At 40.4% G+C, this 17,981-nt stretch overlaps 1 protein-coding gene across 1 annotated transcript in view; it reads left to right on the top strand.

Moving 5' to 3' along the window:
- The window catches only part of SH3GL2 (SH3 domain containing GRB2 like 2, endophilin A1), a gene marked incomplete at both ends in the record, with an annotated part of 107,455 nt that overhangs the window by 75,624 nt on the left and 13,850 nt on the right, over positions 1-17,981 (top strand). The window contains 6 exons of the mRNA XM_081315747.1: positions 1,744-1,812; positions 5,644-5,716; positions 9,655-9,798; positions 10,565-10,698; positions 11,854-12,012; positions 14,664-14,767. Of these exons, the coding sequence (XP_081171873.1) occupies positions 1,744-1,812; positions 5,644-5,716; positions 9,655-9,798; positions 10,565-10,698; positions 11,854-12,012; positions 14,664-14,767 (683 nt within the window). The remainder of the gene's footprint in view (positions 1-1,743; positions 1,813-5,643; positions 5,717-9,654; positions 9,799-10,564; positions 10,699-11,853; positions 12,013-14,663; positions 14,768-17,981) is intronic.

Here is a 17,981-nt window from a genome sequence, read left to right on the forward strand (position 1 = left end):
ACAAAATCCGGGACCCTATGATTGCCATGGAATTGGAATTTGGCAAATTTTATAAAGCATTTCATGACATAAACATTATAATAATGCAATTTAAGATACAGTACCAAATGTCAGAAAGCATTTCCTATGCTCGTGTTTGACAGTTCAACAAGGGCTATTTTCGAGGCAGATACATCTCCTAATGTATCTCAGCTTTTCCAGTGAAGGCAGTATTTTTGAAGTTTTGCCATTGTTGAAGGCATGTGGGAATCTGGTAAAGAAATATCTTTGAAACAATAACCCATTGGGGCAATGGTTTTCTAGCAGAGTATATGTCCCCGTGCCACAAATGTTCATAGCAAACCACAATGTCATCAAAATGACAAGCCTCCTGTCATTGAGCAAATAAAATGATTATGTAATTACATCATGACCTCTGCTGCAGAAAGAAGTTGCTTATGTAATGGGGAGGAGGATGCATATTGTCATTTGCGTATTCCTTCACTCAAAATTCACAGTGTAGATGTTCCAGTGCTTTGAAGGCCATGAACACGATTGGAGGATGGTGAGCTTGGCCATTCATATGCTCCTAGGCGCATTTATAACATACACACTATCACCACTGTTATCAGTTGGAACACCTTACAAATAAATCATTGCAGACTAAAGAAAAAGTAGAATTGTAGGTATAAGCTAATGTGTCACTATGTGCAGTCATGCAATAAAGAGCACACATGATAAGAGGAGTCTGCTGTTGCAATATATGTCTTCTTCGTTGCACTCTAATTCAATAGCAACAACATCCCTTCCGGATCTGCACTGACCTGAGTGTTTGTTACTGTGTTCTTTGCACCTGGTCTTATGCCTATAGTAGAGTAATCTCCTTGGACCAAATATATACAGTATGTATGTACATATGTATATTTGTACATGTGTGTGATGTGTGTGTATATATATACTAATATATATATTTGTGTATATAATTGTGTGTGTGTGTGTATATATATATATATGTGTGTGTGTGTGTTGTTATATACTAGTATATATTATACATATTAGTTATTAAGTGCTTACAGCAGTGTAAAATCATTTATCTTCTGTATTGTCTTAGGCTGATTGTATTCTCTTTTTTTTTTACTCATAACTATTAAAAATGAAATCACTGCAATTGTCAAGCCTGTCCTTTGGAAGGAACAGGTTTATTGAAACCTTCTTAGTCCTCTTCATTTTTGGAATACCAAGTTTCCCACCCACCCCCATCTCTTGAGATCTGATACCATTTAGCAGAATTGCTTAATTTCACTTTCTAAACAATAGCACCACCTAGGCAACCATGACCAAGAGTTGATTTTGCATAATATCATTCTAACAGGTCACACCCTTATGGAAAAGAAGTCCCAATGCAATCTCATCAATATGATAAAATTTCAGAAATGTTTTTTTCCTTCTTATTCATTACTATGATTCAGAACAGACTTTTCCAATTTTGTGACCCCCCCTCAAGATGTGTTACATTATAATTCCCCAATACTCCTTCCTCTCTGGGAATGATAAGACTGCTTGGAAAGCAGCTGTGAAAATACCCAAAATAGGCAGGATACATATGAAAGCATTACAACTATTTTATTTGTCTACACTGCTTTGCACAGAGAAGTTTTATAAACATACATGGTGATAAATAAGAAGGAGTATGTTCACTGGGAGTTATTTATAATAAATGTGGGGTAAAAATCAACTATTTTTCTTTTTTGCCTTTTATTGCAGAAAGTGAGTGAAAAAGTTGGTGGAGCAGAAGGAACTAAGCTAGATGAGGACTTCAAAGAAATGGAAAGGGTGAGTCTGGAAGTTAATTCTCTTGTAATCATTGATTGCAGCATTCCCCTGAATGGATTTTTATGTATCTTGTTATGTTTTCCTAGGTTGCTTATCTATAGCTAGGCAACTTAATTAGCATAATTGGCACTATTTAGATCAGATTGGCTCTACCACCTAGAGTGCAGTTTTTATCAACTTCTTATTGTGTTGGAGCTTCGTCCGTCAATTCCCACACTGTTGCATTTTAGAAATTATAGTCCTACTATATCAGGCAAGAGAAGGTTGACATAAAAGTTCAAGAGATGATTGGGAGAGGAGCATGCAGACTTGCCAGCAGTTGCCCATACTTCTTGTCTACCTGACATCTACGTTCAATAAAGTGGTACGTTGTCGAATGGTTCTTGCACTGATAGGAGGAAATTATTGGGTATGTCATGTTCTAATCAAGAGCCGTGCCAAATTTCAGTGTGGGAGAGGCAAAGCAATGATTCAAGGAATACTTCCTCCAAGAAAGGAATTGCAAGGCCAGGTGCATAGCAAATTATAAGATGGAGTCCTTTTACCATCCTCCTTGAAAGATACACCTTATTCTAATAAAAGGTTTGATTGTTCTTAGCAATCTTAAGGAGGATGTCTGCTCTCCTACCTGGCAATGAGGACTTGAGAAACAACAGTCCAAGAACGTTCAACAAACAATAGGCTGGTCAGAAGGGGGGAGGGGGGGAAAAACCAGGATATCTGCATTTTGAATGGTTCTGTTCAAGAATGACAGTCAGCAGGCACAGTGTTCAGATTTGAAATACTGACAATATAATCAGCATAATTGATACTATTTACAGGTTTAAATATTTCCTATAAAATCTTTTTAAGTGATATTGTCACTAAATATGACCTACCAAGGCCCATAAATCTAGCAAACCCATCTACAAAACCTGTGTGTATAGAGGTGAACTAAAATATATGAAACTATGATTGCAAAACCAATGTAGACATGGCATGGTGCATTTATAAAAATAGAGAGGTTTTTTTTCTCACTAGGAGCAAAGCTCTCGGATGACCACAAGTATGAGCCTTCTCCCAGCTGCCTTTGCCACTTTTAATAAATACTTATGAAATGGAAATACACATTTAAATCACAATTACTTGAGCAGAGTTTTATAGCATTAGGTTCTAAAGCTCTATGGAAGTTATGTTTGGAACTTGCTGTTGATATCTTTTTAATTTCCTCAGGGGCTGGATGTTTTATAGCTGTGGTTGGAGTCTCTTAAACTAAAATGCTTCTTCCATTTTAAACAGATGATTACAGGGTACATCTCCATATTGCCTTTTGTTCTTACTCAGTCTTCATACAATCAACAGCAAGTATAACCTTGGATACTTCTAACCTTGATACATCTTCACAGCCTCCTTCTGCAAGGGGGCTCTTTGGTTGATTCTTGGCTTAACCTAACTTACAGAATGGCCGCAAGGATTTAGTGCACGGGTGTCAAAACTTGATCACGTCACGTGTCATATCGTGACATATCGGGACATTTTTTTGCCTTTGTGGAGCTGAGGTGGGCGTGGCCTGTGCACGACGCATCCGGCCCGCGGGCCGCCAGTTTGACACCCCTGATTTAGTAGATGTGATAATTTATGTCTCTTTGAATAAGGTGGGAATATGTGAGTGTGTCTGCACATACACACACGTGCTCCTAATAAATAAATAAGTGTGTTTCATACAGAGACATATGATACATCAATTAATGAGGCAGTATCCCATTTCATTAAAGAGAATTCTTGCCTGGATCTAGCCAAAAAGCTGCAGCAGAATCCGCACATTGAAGCTGCTCTTATCAAGCTCTTCCTGCTTCCGATTTTATTGTCAAAGCCTTTCCATTTTATGCGGGTGCTCAGAGACCTCAATTAGGCCAGACCTTGTCAATGCTAAGCATTGTAATGACATGTAATAAACTTTAATTATTCCCCAGGCTCCCAAAGAGCTTCTTGTCATCTGGCAACAAGCAGGTGGGTGAACAAATAAAAAGGTGGGCGTGCAGTGGAAATTAATAATGTGAGAGACTATCTGTGTGTGTGCAGCAGTGCAGCTGCACTTGAAAAGAAGTGGCTAGAGATGTCATTAACGTGGGATGGCTAAGCAAGAGCATTAGGGGCTCTTTTCAGATCTCTGCCCAAACCGTCAGCAGCTCATCCGCCCGCCCCTCCCAAGACAGTTCTGGATGTCTGGGGAAATCAGTCTGAAATATTAAAGGAGTATATGAATTTTTAATAGATGACTGGGCTTCAAAGGGTAGAAAACGAGCAAGGTTTCAAGATTGTTAAGGTGGCACTGTCAGCCTGCAGCATGGCTAGTGGAAAGGAAAGAAAAGAAAAAAAAGAGAAAGAAAGAAAGGAAAGAAAGAAAGAAAGAAAGAAAGAAAGAAAGAAAGAAAGAAAGAAAGAAAGCTGCTGTACTTCTGTTGCTTGTCCCATGAATGGAGAAGCTTTAGCCTGTCCTGTGTTGCAAAATCTAATAGGAGCCTTAGCAGATGGAGGGGGGGCAGGGATTCCTCATTTCCTTTGCTAGTAACTCAGAATAATGATGTCCCAAATGCCCTGTTAGCATGAAAGGAAGGTATCTCTCAATTTGAACCAAGCCCTCACAAAAATCAAAAGGCAGAATATATATCTATACACACACGCACACACGGAGAGAGAGAATAAGAGAGAGAGAGAAATCAAAATCCTGCGTGATGCCTACCTCTCAATTTGGTCAGTCTGACATTGCCAACTCCAGCTGAAAAATAATCCTGAAAATTGGGGAAGAGCAATAAGGTGTTTTTTTTTTATCCCACCCTTATTATTTTAAAAAAATGACTCAAGGCAGCAAACATATCTAATACTCCTTTCTCCTTCAGTTTTTCCCACAATAACAACTCTGTGAGGTTGGTTGGGCTCAGAGGACGGACCCAAAGTTATCCAGCTGGCTTTGGTGCCAAAGGGTGGACTAGAACTCCCAGTCTCCTGGTTTCTAGCCTGGTGTCTTAACCACTTGACCAAGCAGGTTCACACTCTACTTTCCAACTTCAAAAGTTTCAGCTTCAGTTGAAGTTGGCAGTGCCAAGGTGGTACCGTGGGGGAGGTGGGCATTGTATAGGATTTTTATCTCTCTGTGCATTTGTAGGTGTGTCTGTATGTGTGCATGCAGATTTTATTTTGATTATTGTGGTTAAGTTATTTTTGACATTCTGAGTTGCTTAAAAATGGAATAGGTAACAGAAATAAGCAAGCAAATTGTGCCTCCTGTCCAAAAGAGGGCCAAGAATTAAAATAATAATAATAATAATAATCGACTGAAACTATCAAAAATAATTGCCCCCTTCTAAAGTCAATTAGTCTCCCATCTGCTTCCAATCGGTCTTTTCTCAGCTATACACATACGGACCGCGGCCCTTCCTTTCATGGAAAAAGCAGAAGAGAAGCCCCTTTGGAGAAAGAGGGATGAAGGACTTAGAACAAGGGCAGTGATCAAAGAAGGGAAAGAAGAAAAGAGGAAGACAGGAAATCAAATAGGAAGGAAGGTTTTTGATACTCCCTGCCAGCTTTACTCAAAAAAAAACAAACAAACGTGGGGGCAGAACTTGGCCTGGCAAGGAAGTTGGAAGTCACTCTCACTGGTTTTTTGTCCACCTGTTTCTGTTTCTGGATAAAGAAGTATCTCTGAAACGATGACACAATAGGGCGCAAAGAGGCACCTGCTCCATAGTATAGAACTGTGGAAGAAGAAATAACGTCGCAACAAGGGCACTGAATTTATTTTTCCATTCTTATTTGGGGATTCTTTCCTTCCCTTTTGTTTTGTAATTGCAGAAAGTGGATGTCACCAGTAGGGCTGTGATGGAAATAATGGCGAAGACAATTGAATATCTTCAACCCAATCCAGGTATTTTTACTTCAATTTGAATCAGAGAATATTTGAATTTATAGGGCATTTCAGAGAGGTTACAAAGACTGTGTTACAAAGATCTTGGCTCGTTTCTCTCTCTCTCTCTCTCTCTCACACACACACACAGAGAGATAGAGATAGAGAGAGAGAGAGAGAGAGAGAGAGAGAGAGAAAGAGAGAGAGAGAGAGAGAGAGAGAGAGAGAGAGAGAGAGAGAGAGAGAGAGATGCAGAATGTAGTATAGAGATCTTGCATAGTTTTGGCCTGCCTGAGTTTTCTAAATTCTAATTTGCCATTTTCTTCTGTTTCCATCTCATAACAAAATACTTGACAAAGGAAAGGAACAAGATGTCTTTCTTGAAGGAAGATAACTGTCACTGCATTTAAAAGATTTTCTGTTAAAAATGAGATTGCATAACTTTAAGTGCACAGTTTAACTCTTGTCTTTTTCACATTTGTCAAAATTGCAGCATTCAGGATAGTTTTCAAGTTGAAGCAATGACAACCATGTTGGATGCACAGGCTGTTGTCCTACTCTGTTTTTTACTTTTGTTTTGCCCCAAAATCTTTCCCACTGCTGAATTATAGTGCTATCTCCCCATCCTTGAATCCACAGAAAATAATGGCAGTGGGAAATTTGCTCTCTTCATGGCTAATTCCATTTCTGTTGCCTCTGTTCCCAGTCACTACCATCATCAATTTCTATCTGTTAAATAAATTTTATATACCTTGAGGTTACCCTAGGATAATGTGGGAAAAGGAAAAAGAAAATGCCACTTTAACCAGTAGAACAAAGGACAACGTAAGCTTGCCATGGTCTAGGGATGTAGGGAAGGCAGCACCATAGCAACATGACAAGAAAAAAATAATCCTGTTGCCAGAGTATGTTTAGATTGTCATTACCTGCGACAGGTACATGACCTCAGTAATATGGATGTTCTAAGTAATGTTTTAAGGTCAGCCTGGACAAAATAGCAAACAAATGTTTCTCAGTGAAGAAAACATTGGGCTAGGAAACTAGATTGTGAAGTAATAAAACTTTGGAGTCTTCTTGTGGTTCTTCCAGTTTTCCAAATCAGGAGTTGCACCCAGTGCATTACAGAGGAGAACATCAGAAACAGTCTCATGCGCCATTTATATCTGAAGGCCTTTATCCTGAAACACAGGTTGCTGAAAAGCAAACCATAATAGATGATATGGTCATATTGCATTTGTTTGTTCAGTGACAGCTAGCTAAGATCCCTGCTTCCCAATTCAATAAGCACAATGACATGGACAGACTTTTCTTTCCTTAGTTTCTTCCTTCTGGAAAAAAACGAAAGAAATCTTTTTCACTTAGGGTTTTCTTAAGTGTGTCAGTAGTTTGACTATTACAATCGTGTCCGCATATGGGTTTCCTTGTTATGATGTCCCAAGAAGCTTGCCCCAATGATTTCCAAATATGAGGGCCACACTGATAAATTCTATATTTATCGTTTTTAATGGATGATAACCCCACACTCATGTATCAAGTGGCTAAATTTCTTCACCAAATTATACAACTGTGCAAAACCTTTAATTAGATAAGTCATTTTATTATACTATTGTTTTTTTCCCTTTTCTCAATAACAAATTGCTCTACCAAACTGTCTTTTTTACTGTAAAGGCTGATCAGAGACCATAATAAAGAATCATAGGGGCTGGAAGGGACCTTGGAGGTCTTCTTCACCTCCTGCCCATGGCAGGAGACTTTGTTCCATCCTGGACACATGGTTGTCCAATCTTTTTCTTGAAAACCCCCAGCGATGCAGCACCCGCAAGTCCGGGCAAGCTGTGCCATTGATTAATTGTTCTCCCTGTCAGGAAATTTGTCCTTGGTTCCATGTTGGATCTTATTTGATTTGACTATTACAGTCAACATTACCTTGAATCAAGACTGTTCTTATGTGAGAAGGCACTTATTATGCGAAAGTAACCCAGCAGCTAGGAATTCCCACTTTTCCTCTGGAAATCCCTATTCCACACATTGTCCTATCCCAGTCTTCAACTAGAAATTGTGAGAACTGCCGTTTGCTGCAAGATGGGGAGGGGGAAATAAACTTTTCCTTTATAATCAGAACTCTGTTCACCGACATCGTTCATCTTCAACCCTCAAATCCCATTTAACGACAATGGGGTGATGAAAAATATAGTTTAACATAGGTAAAGGATAGTAGAAAGGTTTTAGACGGCAAACCATCCTCTGCCTGGCAACAGCTCTTCATATTCTCATGAGGTTGGCGATAATGATGATGATAACTTTATGATGATAATGATGATAACTTTGTCACTTTGAATGTACACCAATCGGCATCATCAAAATGAAATTTCGTTGCATACAGCTCTCAAAGGGTCACCACCTCCGATATATACTCCTTGTTCGGGGCCCGCTCAAATTTCACATTGTCCATTTTAGTCTCTAGGGAGTGAACGATGGCAAACAGGACAGATGGAAATGGGGCTCCATGTGGATTAGCCCTCAAGTTAGCTTGTATTCTGACAACCTCGCCTTCTTTCCTTTTTCTGATCATGACTCTTCCACCCTTTCCTTAAAGAGGCCTTGCTTCTTTTCGCCCCTGGAGCACGCTGCTGCCGCCGCCACCAACTCCTCCAAAAGCCTCTCTCTGTTCCTCTGGGCCTGCCGACAGCCTCATCCAGTTCCTTCGCTCCATAAGCTCCAGGTCTCTCTGCCTCCTCTGGAAACAGCCCTGATTTGCAGTAGAATCCATCACTGGGCCAGCAGTCAGATCTTGCTGCTGGCAGAACAAATTCAAACAGTGCCAACGACTTTTAACGGTCTCACCAACAGTTCCAAAACAACTAGAAACTCGCCAGGCCAGCAAAGATTGTCGGTTGTATGTCGTATGTTACCTTAGTTCCACCATGTTGCTCAAACACGTTAAAATCTTCCTGATCATGTGGCTTATAGCCCTTACTATCTCTCCCAAAACTATTCGCTTTCAAGAGCCAATGCAGCCGCAGCCATTCCAGGCGCCGCCATCTTAGAACTCTGGAAGCTTCTGCATACAAAACCTGGTTTAGCATTGATTTCTCCAAGTTTATCACCATATTGTTAATTCTGCGATAAGAGATGCAACTCATTCTGTTTCCCTGGTAGATATACCCATGAGATAGTTTTGAAATTCAATACTATCTCTGATGGGAAAAATAAAATCTTGTAAAATGATAAGGAATGGTTATGGAGCTTCCATAGCTATATTCTGGGCATGGGGGAAGAGGGGAGACAGTGGTAACACCATGGCTGTTTTCAGGGGTGGGATTCAAATGACTTAACATCCGGTTCTCTGTGTGGAGGCAGGCCTGGGCCTCCAAGGCCTACAATGGACTTCCGGAAGTGACATCAAAGCACTTCCTGTGGGCTGTTCTAGGTCTGGGAGGCCTCCTCCAGAACTCTGAGGCCTAGAACAGACTTCTGGAAGTGATATCAATGCACTTCCAGCGGGCCCTTCTAGGCCTGGGAGACCTCCACCAGGCCTAGAACGGATTTCTGGAAGTGATATCAATGCACTTCCGGCGGGCCCTTCTAGGCCTGGGAGACCTCTTCCAGGCCTCCGAGGCCTAGAACGGACTTCCAGAAGCAGCATGGGTTCAGCCGGTTCTCCGAACAAAATTTAGTTACCGTTTCTACCAACTGAATCCCACCACTGTTTGTTTTCATCAAGTTTTCTTTCAGTGAATGCTTTCAGGTTACCACCATTATGAAAGAACTTATCCATTTCTGAGTCTAAACACTGGTATCATGCCTATCTAGAAGGAAACTAAATTTCCCTGTGGCTTAAGAATGTTTCTGTGAGATCTTTCTTTTATGTGAGTTTTTATGTCATTTACAGGCATGATTCAGTGTCTCATCTGCCCAGTTTATTGTCTCTGCTGATTAGTTTCCTCTCTGCTTTGTAGCCTCCAGAGCCAAGCTCAGCATGCTCAACACCATGTCTAAAATTAGAGGCCAAGAAAAAGGACCTGGGTATCCTCAAGCGGAGGCCCTGCTTGCAGATGCAATGCTAAAATTTGGGAAAGAACTCGGCGATGAGTGCAATTTTGGTAATGTTGGCTTTATCGCGTTTCATCTTTTAAAAACTTTTATTGGATTATGCCAATATCAGCTCACAGATTCAGGAAGCCTTACTGGGATATTCATTTCCCTGCTTTGGTATGCCAGAAGTTTCTCTTGTTTGCAGTCCAGTGCATTGGGATTAAAGGATGTCTCTAAACACCCAATTCAAAGGTAGTTATTATATTTGCTTTCCATATTTGTCCAGTAACTTTTGGGGAATTTAAAATTATGTTTTTTAATTTAAATCTTCACAAGAGGCGTGTGAAGAATTTATCAACTAGAAATGAAACATTCCTGAAAATTTAGGAATATTCCACTTGCTTTCAGACCATGCTAAATCGTCTCCTGCCACGTGCTGTCTTGGGGACAATTCATCAGTTTTAAAAGTAAATTCTCTAAACCAGAAGCTGTTCATTGTATTCTGTGTGAAACAGACCAATCCCAGAACATTTAGTTCACTGATCAGAATTTTTGTACTTCTTAATTCACTGCTGAACTCTTAGATAATAGTTTGGAGCAAATGTAAGCTCTGAATATGTGGGGGGGGACATTATTCTATTTATTAAATCTTGGAGGGCTATGTTTACTGGTCTGATGATATCACTGAGGACCAGGAACAAACTTGGCAGGGTTTTTGTTTGTTTGTTTTTTTTGGAGGTGGGGGTTGTAGGCATTTAAAAAGCAGAAGGGATTAAAAAAAAACCTGGGATCAATTTTAATGTAAAAGCGTTTTTTTGTTTTTCTTTTTTTTAGGCCCAGCTTTAGGCGATGTTGGAGAAGCAATGAGGGACTTGTCTGAGGTGAAAGATGCTTTGGATATTAATGTGAAGCAGAATTTCATTGATCCGCTGCAAAATCTCCACGACAAAGATCTGCGGGAAATACAGGTATTGTCACGAATAGAATTTTGTTGTATAATTAGCTGGACATTACAACAGGGACAGATCGATTGTGATAGCGGAGATTGTATGGTTCCTGAACTGGCAGGGCCCCAAACCCAGACCCTCTGCCTTGCCAGAGTTCAGTTGAAACCTGTTGTTCCCCATCCAGGCCCTCATAGCCTCAAGGCACCAAGAGCATTGCTTAATTTGCCAGGAACAGAAAAGTATAATTGGATATCGTCAGCATAGTGATGACATCTCACCCTAAAGTGACAGATGAGCTCACCCAGCAGCTTCATGTAGATGTTAAAGAGGAGTGGAAAGAGCACCGAAATGTACAACTTCCTGTTCAAAATGATTTCTTAATTGATCACTTCTATTCCATTAAAAACTGAAATCACAATGCATGCCTAGCAATAAAACTGAAAATTGGAACCATGGAAACTTATCATTAATATATATTTATTGCAGTGTTTAAAAAAAACTTTAAAAAGTAAGGGCTTGTACTTTCCATTAAAAAAAATCTTTAAAATAAAAATATTAGCATGGGATACTTCTGAGTGAATATGTCAATCAGAGTATATTAATAATATATATTATTACTGAATATTATGTTGTTGGGGAAATCATGAACACTTTTGCTCTTGTATTTCAGTAAACAGATTCTGACCTTGGATATTAAGGATTTAGGTTGTTATTCATTTGAACAGCATTTTCACTTAACACTTTCCTCCTGTCTTATCAGCTAGGCTTTATTTAAGCTACTCAACAAATGTGTTTGTTTCTTACCTTAAAGTATTACTTTCTACCATGTCCATTTTTTCTCAGTTATAAACGCTTGGCAATTCTCACTCATCCACAAATTGTTTTGAAAAGATACATTTGTTCTTGATTGGAAATAAATAGCACCATTCTTAATTATCATTACTAGCAAGCTTAGTTAAAAGCATCAAACCTGGTGCAGTGGTTAAAGCACTGGGAGACTGTGGATTCTAGTCCTGCCTGAGGCACAAAGACAGCTGGGTTAACCTGGGTTAGTCACTCTTTCTTGGGCCTTGGGAAGAAGGCAATGGTCAACGACTTTTGACAAGCCGTGATGGATTTGAAGGGGTTAAAAAAGAGGGTTTGTAAAGCTGTTGATCTTTCTCCACCCTTTTTCAGCATCATCTTAAAAAATTGGAGGGCAGACGCCTAGACTTTGATTACAAGAAGAAAAGGCAAGGCAAGATCCCCGATGAAGAACTCCGTCAAGCTCTGGAGAAGTTTGATGAGTCAAAAGATATTGCTGAATCAAGCATGTTTAATCTGCTAGAGATGGATGTGAGCAAAACATCCCTACCTCACCCCACCCACCCCCCTTTTTTTTGTATTTTGGATAGAATTTTTTTAATTAATAGAAATTCAAAACTCTGTTAAAGAACAGAGGTTGAGAAACACTCTATTACGTAATAGATGCAATGTGGTTTTCCTGCTAGGAAAGTGGGTTTGTGTTTCGGAATTCCAAGGGCAAGATTTGCAAACATGTTTTGAGGTGAAATTGGCACTGTCGGTAAAGTATTTTTATTTGCTATCCGTTTTCATGTGAATGGCATTTTGGAGGAAGACTTAGGAACAATCCTAGACATTGTTGGGACTGAACCAGAACCCCACGGATCACAGCACGAATTCTAACTCCCCTATGAATTATTTGAATAGTCTTGATATTCCACAGTTACTTGGTTTCAGGTCTAAAAATACCTACGGTGAAAATAATGGTGACATGCGTCAAAAATTCTTCAAGATGGACAAATTATTGTTATACCCCTTCAGCTTCACATGTGCGAATAAGTCAAAGTTTAAATAAATTGAATTTATACAATTTATCTGAGCAGGCTGGAAGAAAATTCAATTAATTATAAAGCAGGATCACAGTATTTCTTGTTCTCCAATGAAATGGAATATATAGAATTCAATCAAGCTAACAAATTCCAGTCTGGTCAGGCTAAATCCATGCTAATATGGAGTTTCACATGTTTTCTGGAAAAAGAATGACAACTATTCCCATAAGGCACTTCCAATTTTGTCTCAGCTGAAACCCAGAACAATGAAAATATTCTGGGCATTGATTCAGCCAGACCGTAATTCTACAGTTTACTTGTGTGGAAAAGAAACCCTTTTTTACAGATAGTCCTCGACTTACAAGCACAATTGGGGCCAGAATTTCCATCGCTGAGCAAGCTGGCTATTAAGTGAGTTGCACCTGATTTTTTTTGCCCCCACGGTTGTGAAGTGAATCATGCAGTTGTTAAACAAATCTGGCTTCCCTCCTCTACATGTCGGGAGCTGGTTTGGAAGGTCACAGACGATCATGTGACCCTGGGATGCTGTAACCATTGTAAACACGTGCTGGTTGCCAAAGCGCCAGAATTTTGATCACGTGAGCGTGGGGGATGCTGCTGCGGTCATAAGTGTGAGGACTGGTTGTAAGTAAAAATTTTTCCAGTGTCATTGTAACTTTGAATGATTGCCAAATGAATGGCTGTAAGTTGAGAACTACCCATACTCTGAAGTGGAAACATGTTTTCCCTCTAATGGCTCTACTTGCTTTCACCACCATTGTTCCAAGTATCACACTTGTAGCATTACTCTGAAGAATTAGTATTGCTTTAATGATAATGGTATTATAACAGCAGCCTCAGTCAAAGACATGTTCAGAAGTAATCTAAAGCAGGGCTATCCAGTTTTGGCAACTTTTAAGACCAGTGGACTTCAACGTCCTGAGTTCATGCTGGCTGAGGAATTCTGGGAGTTGAAGTCCTCAAATCTTAAAAGATGCCAGGGTTGGACACCCCAGATCTAAAGACTTCTTCAGTTTTGTTTTGGAGAAATATTCTGGGGGGAGGGACTCCAACATGCCAAGTAGATCATGCATCTGAATTGGTAAGATGAACTGAACAGGTCATCCGTTAGGAAAGTTTTCTTCGGTAATATTAGTGATTTCGATTAAGTGTAATGAATTGTTTTTATTTGCAGTATGAACAGCAATAAGTGTTAGTCTTGCACAGTCAAGCTTCTTTTTTTTTTTTAAAAAGATAAATCTAGACTTGCCACAGTATATGCGTGCATATCCAGTTTCTTTTCCAGACAAGACATAATTAATCTGCATTAAGTGCTTTTGTATATGCACACTGGCTTATGAACATAACTAGCTTGTTAGTTAAAGCGAAGTCCACCTATATCTTACTTTAGAAGTTGTTTAACTTTTAGGTGGCCCTCCAGAAAATGCCCAGTAGGAAGTATCTGAATATTGGCTATCCTTTTTGATAGTCCTAGTGAAAGGGGTTTTCCTCCAGTTCTAGTATTCAGTTCAAATTTTAGTTTTCCCTATTCACTGCTTTTTCAGAGAACTGAATTTACTACACAACAGTGTTGTAATAAGGTTCTCTCTCTCTCCCTCCCTCTCTCTCTCTCCCCCTCCCTCCCTCCCTCTCTCTCTCTCGAGCAGGGGTGTCAAACTCAATTTCATTGAGGGCCGCATCAGCATTGCGGTTGCCCTCAAGGGGCCGGGTGGGTATAGCCAGGTTGGGCGTGGCCTACTGGGTGGGCGTGGCTAGAGTGCGTATGGCCTACTGGGTGGGCATGGCCAGCTCTACATCGTTCGCATCAAGGGTGCCTATAGGGGCCTGGGCAGGAGTGAGACAGATCTGAGGGTCTCTGGCAGGAGGAAGGTCTCTGGGCCAGGGCCAAGGCAGTGGGGGCCGTTCCCTCACTGTTTCCAGGATGGCTTCGCGGGCTACATGAAACCACTTCACAGGCTGGATCTGGCCCCCGGGCCTTGTGTTTGACATGTCTGCTCTTGAGGGTGTATAGACTGGACAACCATTTGACTGAGATAGTATACTGGCATATATTGCCTTGAGCAGAGGGTTGGACTAGAAGACCTCTGAAGTCCCTTCCAGCGCTGTGATTTTCATGTTCTATGTTCTTTGCAGGTTGAACAAGTGAGCCAGCTTTGTGCACTAGTACAAGCCCAGGTGGAATACCACAGGCAAGCCACAGAGATCCTGCAACAAGTTAGTCTCAAGCTGGAAGAAAGGTAGCAAAAATTTAACAGAATTATTTGGGCACATGTTTTTGAACCTAAATTTTGGGCGTCTGGTCGTAAGTTGAGGACTACCTGTATTTTCTATCTAGAAACAATATCTCAAAACTAAGGGACTCCACATTTTTTCCTAGGCTGATGAAATATTCCAAACACATGACTGCCAGCACTTTTCATTTTTTTCTTGCTCACTGATTTTGCCCATTCTTTCTGGATTTATTCTGCTGCTCCTTTTCTTGCAGTTGGACTCAACTGAGGTAATGCAGTTAGGCCTTCAAAGCTCCATTTTCCAAGTTCTTAAAGAAAAGGAAATGATTCATTCCAATATGAAGCAAATAGGTTTCACCTGTCTTTTTTCACTGTCTAGCGAGTTTGCTTGCTTGGTTATTTTTTGGATGGATTTTAAATCCTTCTTCAATTCCATACAGTCATGATGTTATATTTAATTCTGATTATAATGGTTTGTATTGAGATCTGTCTTTTTTATGAGTTATTTTCTGATAATTTCTTGAGGGATTTTGTTAATCGTTTTAGACTATTTTGAAGAATCTTGTCTGGCATGGTGAAGGGGTTCAGGAATATATAAGCAGGTTAAGGGGTTTTTCAGGGCACCTACAGGAATTTATTAGACATCTTCTTGAAATAATTATAAAAAAAGAACTTTGTAACTTTATTTTGCAGGGTTTTACATAGATAGAACCATAGCCTTTTCAATTTAAAATCTTATGTTCCTATCCTAAGCCTACCTAGACTTTAATTATCATTTATCACAGTTTAAAGACTTGTACAAGTCTGTTGTTTAGTTAAATTATCATAGATAATATAACTTGATAATTTAACTTGATAATAGTTAAATTATCAAGGCAGCTTCAACAGTATATATTTGCCTATGTGCTTCGAATCAGCCATAGACTTTCTATATCAGAAAAAGCTGCTCTTGATATTAACCATAATAGACAAATCCACTCTATTGGATTCCATCAAAACACATGTCAGGAAATTCAGTGAGTTAGGAATCTGTATAGCCTCTGCCCTAATGAAAATGGGAAACGTTATTTCTAATTGCAGAGCACGAGAGCTCTGCAAAAACTCAGAATTTTGTTTAAAGAAAACAGGTTTGTAACAATCAGACCTTCAATAGAAAGTAAATCCTATAGCTATAAAACTTCAAATACAAGGCATCTTGAAACATCTCCTGCATGCAATGCCTTGGAGTCAGGGCCAAAAACTGATGTTAGGGATAGATTCTTAGATGTTCCTAAGGAAAGTGATTAGGACACTTGTTTCCGGACCAGAGTAAAAAAAACAGGAAAAATCCCCTTGCCAAAGAACATTAAAATAGGGTTAGGGATAGGAATAGAGTTAGGGTTAGATTAGGTCTCCTTGGAATCAGGGCTGAAAACTGATGTTATGGATAGATTCTTCTAGGTTCTCAAAGATAAAGTGACAGCTTTTTGTTAGGACTTCTTTCTGGACCAGAATAATATATATGGAAAAATATATGGAGTCAGACCCAATAACTGATATTAGGGATAGATTCTTCAAGGTTCTCTCAAGGAAAGAGAACCTGACAGCTTTTCATTTGGACTTCTTTGTGGACTACAATAAAATACATGGGAAAATCCCATTGCCAATGAAAATGAAAGTAGAGTTATGGATGTCGCTTTCTTTAGAGAATTTCTAAGAATCTGTCCCTAGCATCACTTTTTGGCCCTGACTTCAAAGAGAACTAACCCTAACCATAATGCTATCCTTAACCCTAACCCTAGTTTTAATTTTCATTGTCAATGGAATTTTCCCATGTATTACTGGGAAATCATAAACATTTTGTCATGGTTCCGATTAAACAGACACATCAAAGTACACTGCATGATTATTTATTCTCAAAAAGTCTATAATGAGCAGAATGGAGCATCGGCACTCATGGATGGATGCCAGAATCTGAATTCTCCTCCCCTTGACACATCATATCCTACAGAATCTCCCTCCCTTAATTACACATCATGAATCACATTCACCAATTAGTTTAACACACTAAGTTTCACTTCCCTTGAAGCGCTATTTCTTATCTTCTTAAAACGTTTGGGTTGAATCCCTCCCGCACTTTAGTGATTCAAAGCCAAACAGTTAAAGCAAAAGGCTGCCTCTTATATTGTCAGTGCAAAAACATGTCAATGTTTGCAGCATTGACATCCCGCCCCCCTTACAAAAAGGACAGATCCTGTAATGTAAACAGAACCCAAGTTAGGAGCTGGCATTTGGTTTGTTGGGGTTTAGGTTTAGGTTTAGGTTTATTCAATTTCTATACCGCCCTTCTCCCGAAGGACTCAGGGCGGTTAACAGGGCATATATAAATAAATAACAGTACAAAAATTAAAAAGAAATTAAACCAATGCCCAATTAAAATACAATGACAATAAAATAATAAAAAACCCGTTAAAAAAAACCCTCCCCATCAGGCCAGACCAGCTAGTTCAAAGAAGTGGGACTTCAGCCCGCGGCGGAAGGATCGGAGGTCCGATGCCATCCGGAGCTCAACCGGCAGTTGGTTCCATAGTGCCGGAGCACCCACAGAGAAGGCCCTCCCCCTGGGGGCCACTAGTCGACATTCCCTGACCAGAGGCACCCTGAGGAGACCCTCTCTGTGGGCACGCACAGGGCGGAGGGGAGTTGACGCCGGCAGCAGGTGGTCCTCGAGGTATCCCGGACCCATGCCATGTAAGGACTTGAAGATCATAACCAAAACCTTGAACCTCACCCGGAAGCCAACTGGTAACCAATGCAGCTCGCGGAGCAAAGGTGTAACATGGGAGTACCGGGAAACTCCCAAGACAACTCTCGCGGCTGCATTCTGTACCAGTTGGAGCCTCCGAGTGGTCTTCAAGGGAAGCCCCATGTAGATAGCATTGCAGTAGTCCAGGCGAGAGGTCACGAGCGCATGAGTGACCGTACACAGGGCATCCCGGTCCAGATAGGGCCGCAACTGGCGCACCAGGCGAACCTGGGCGAAAGCCCCCCTAGTCACGGACACTATATGATCTTCCAAAGTGAGTCGTGAATCTAGGAGGACTCCCAAGTTGCGAGCCCTATCCACGGGGGGTAAAGACTCACCCCCCATAAGAAGAGATGGAATATTTTGAATGTCCCGGGATGCCGGAATGCACAGCCACTCAGTCTTGTCGGGGTTGAGTTGAAGTCTGTTCCTCCC

This window comes from Vipera berus (assembly GCF_964194415.1).
Source record: "Vipera berus genome assembly, chromosome: 2".
Classification (NCBI taxonomy): domain Eukaryota; kingdom Metazoa; phylum Chordata; class Lepidosauria; order Squamata; family Viperidae; genus Vipera; species Vipera berus.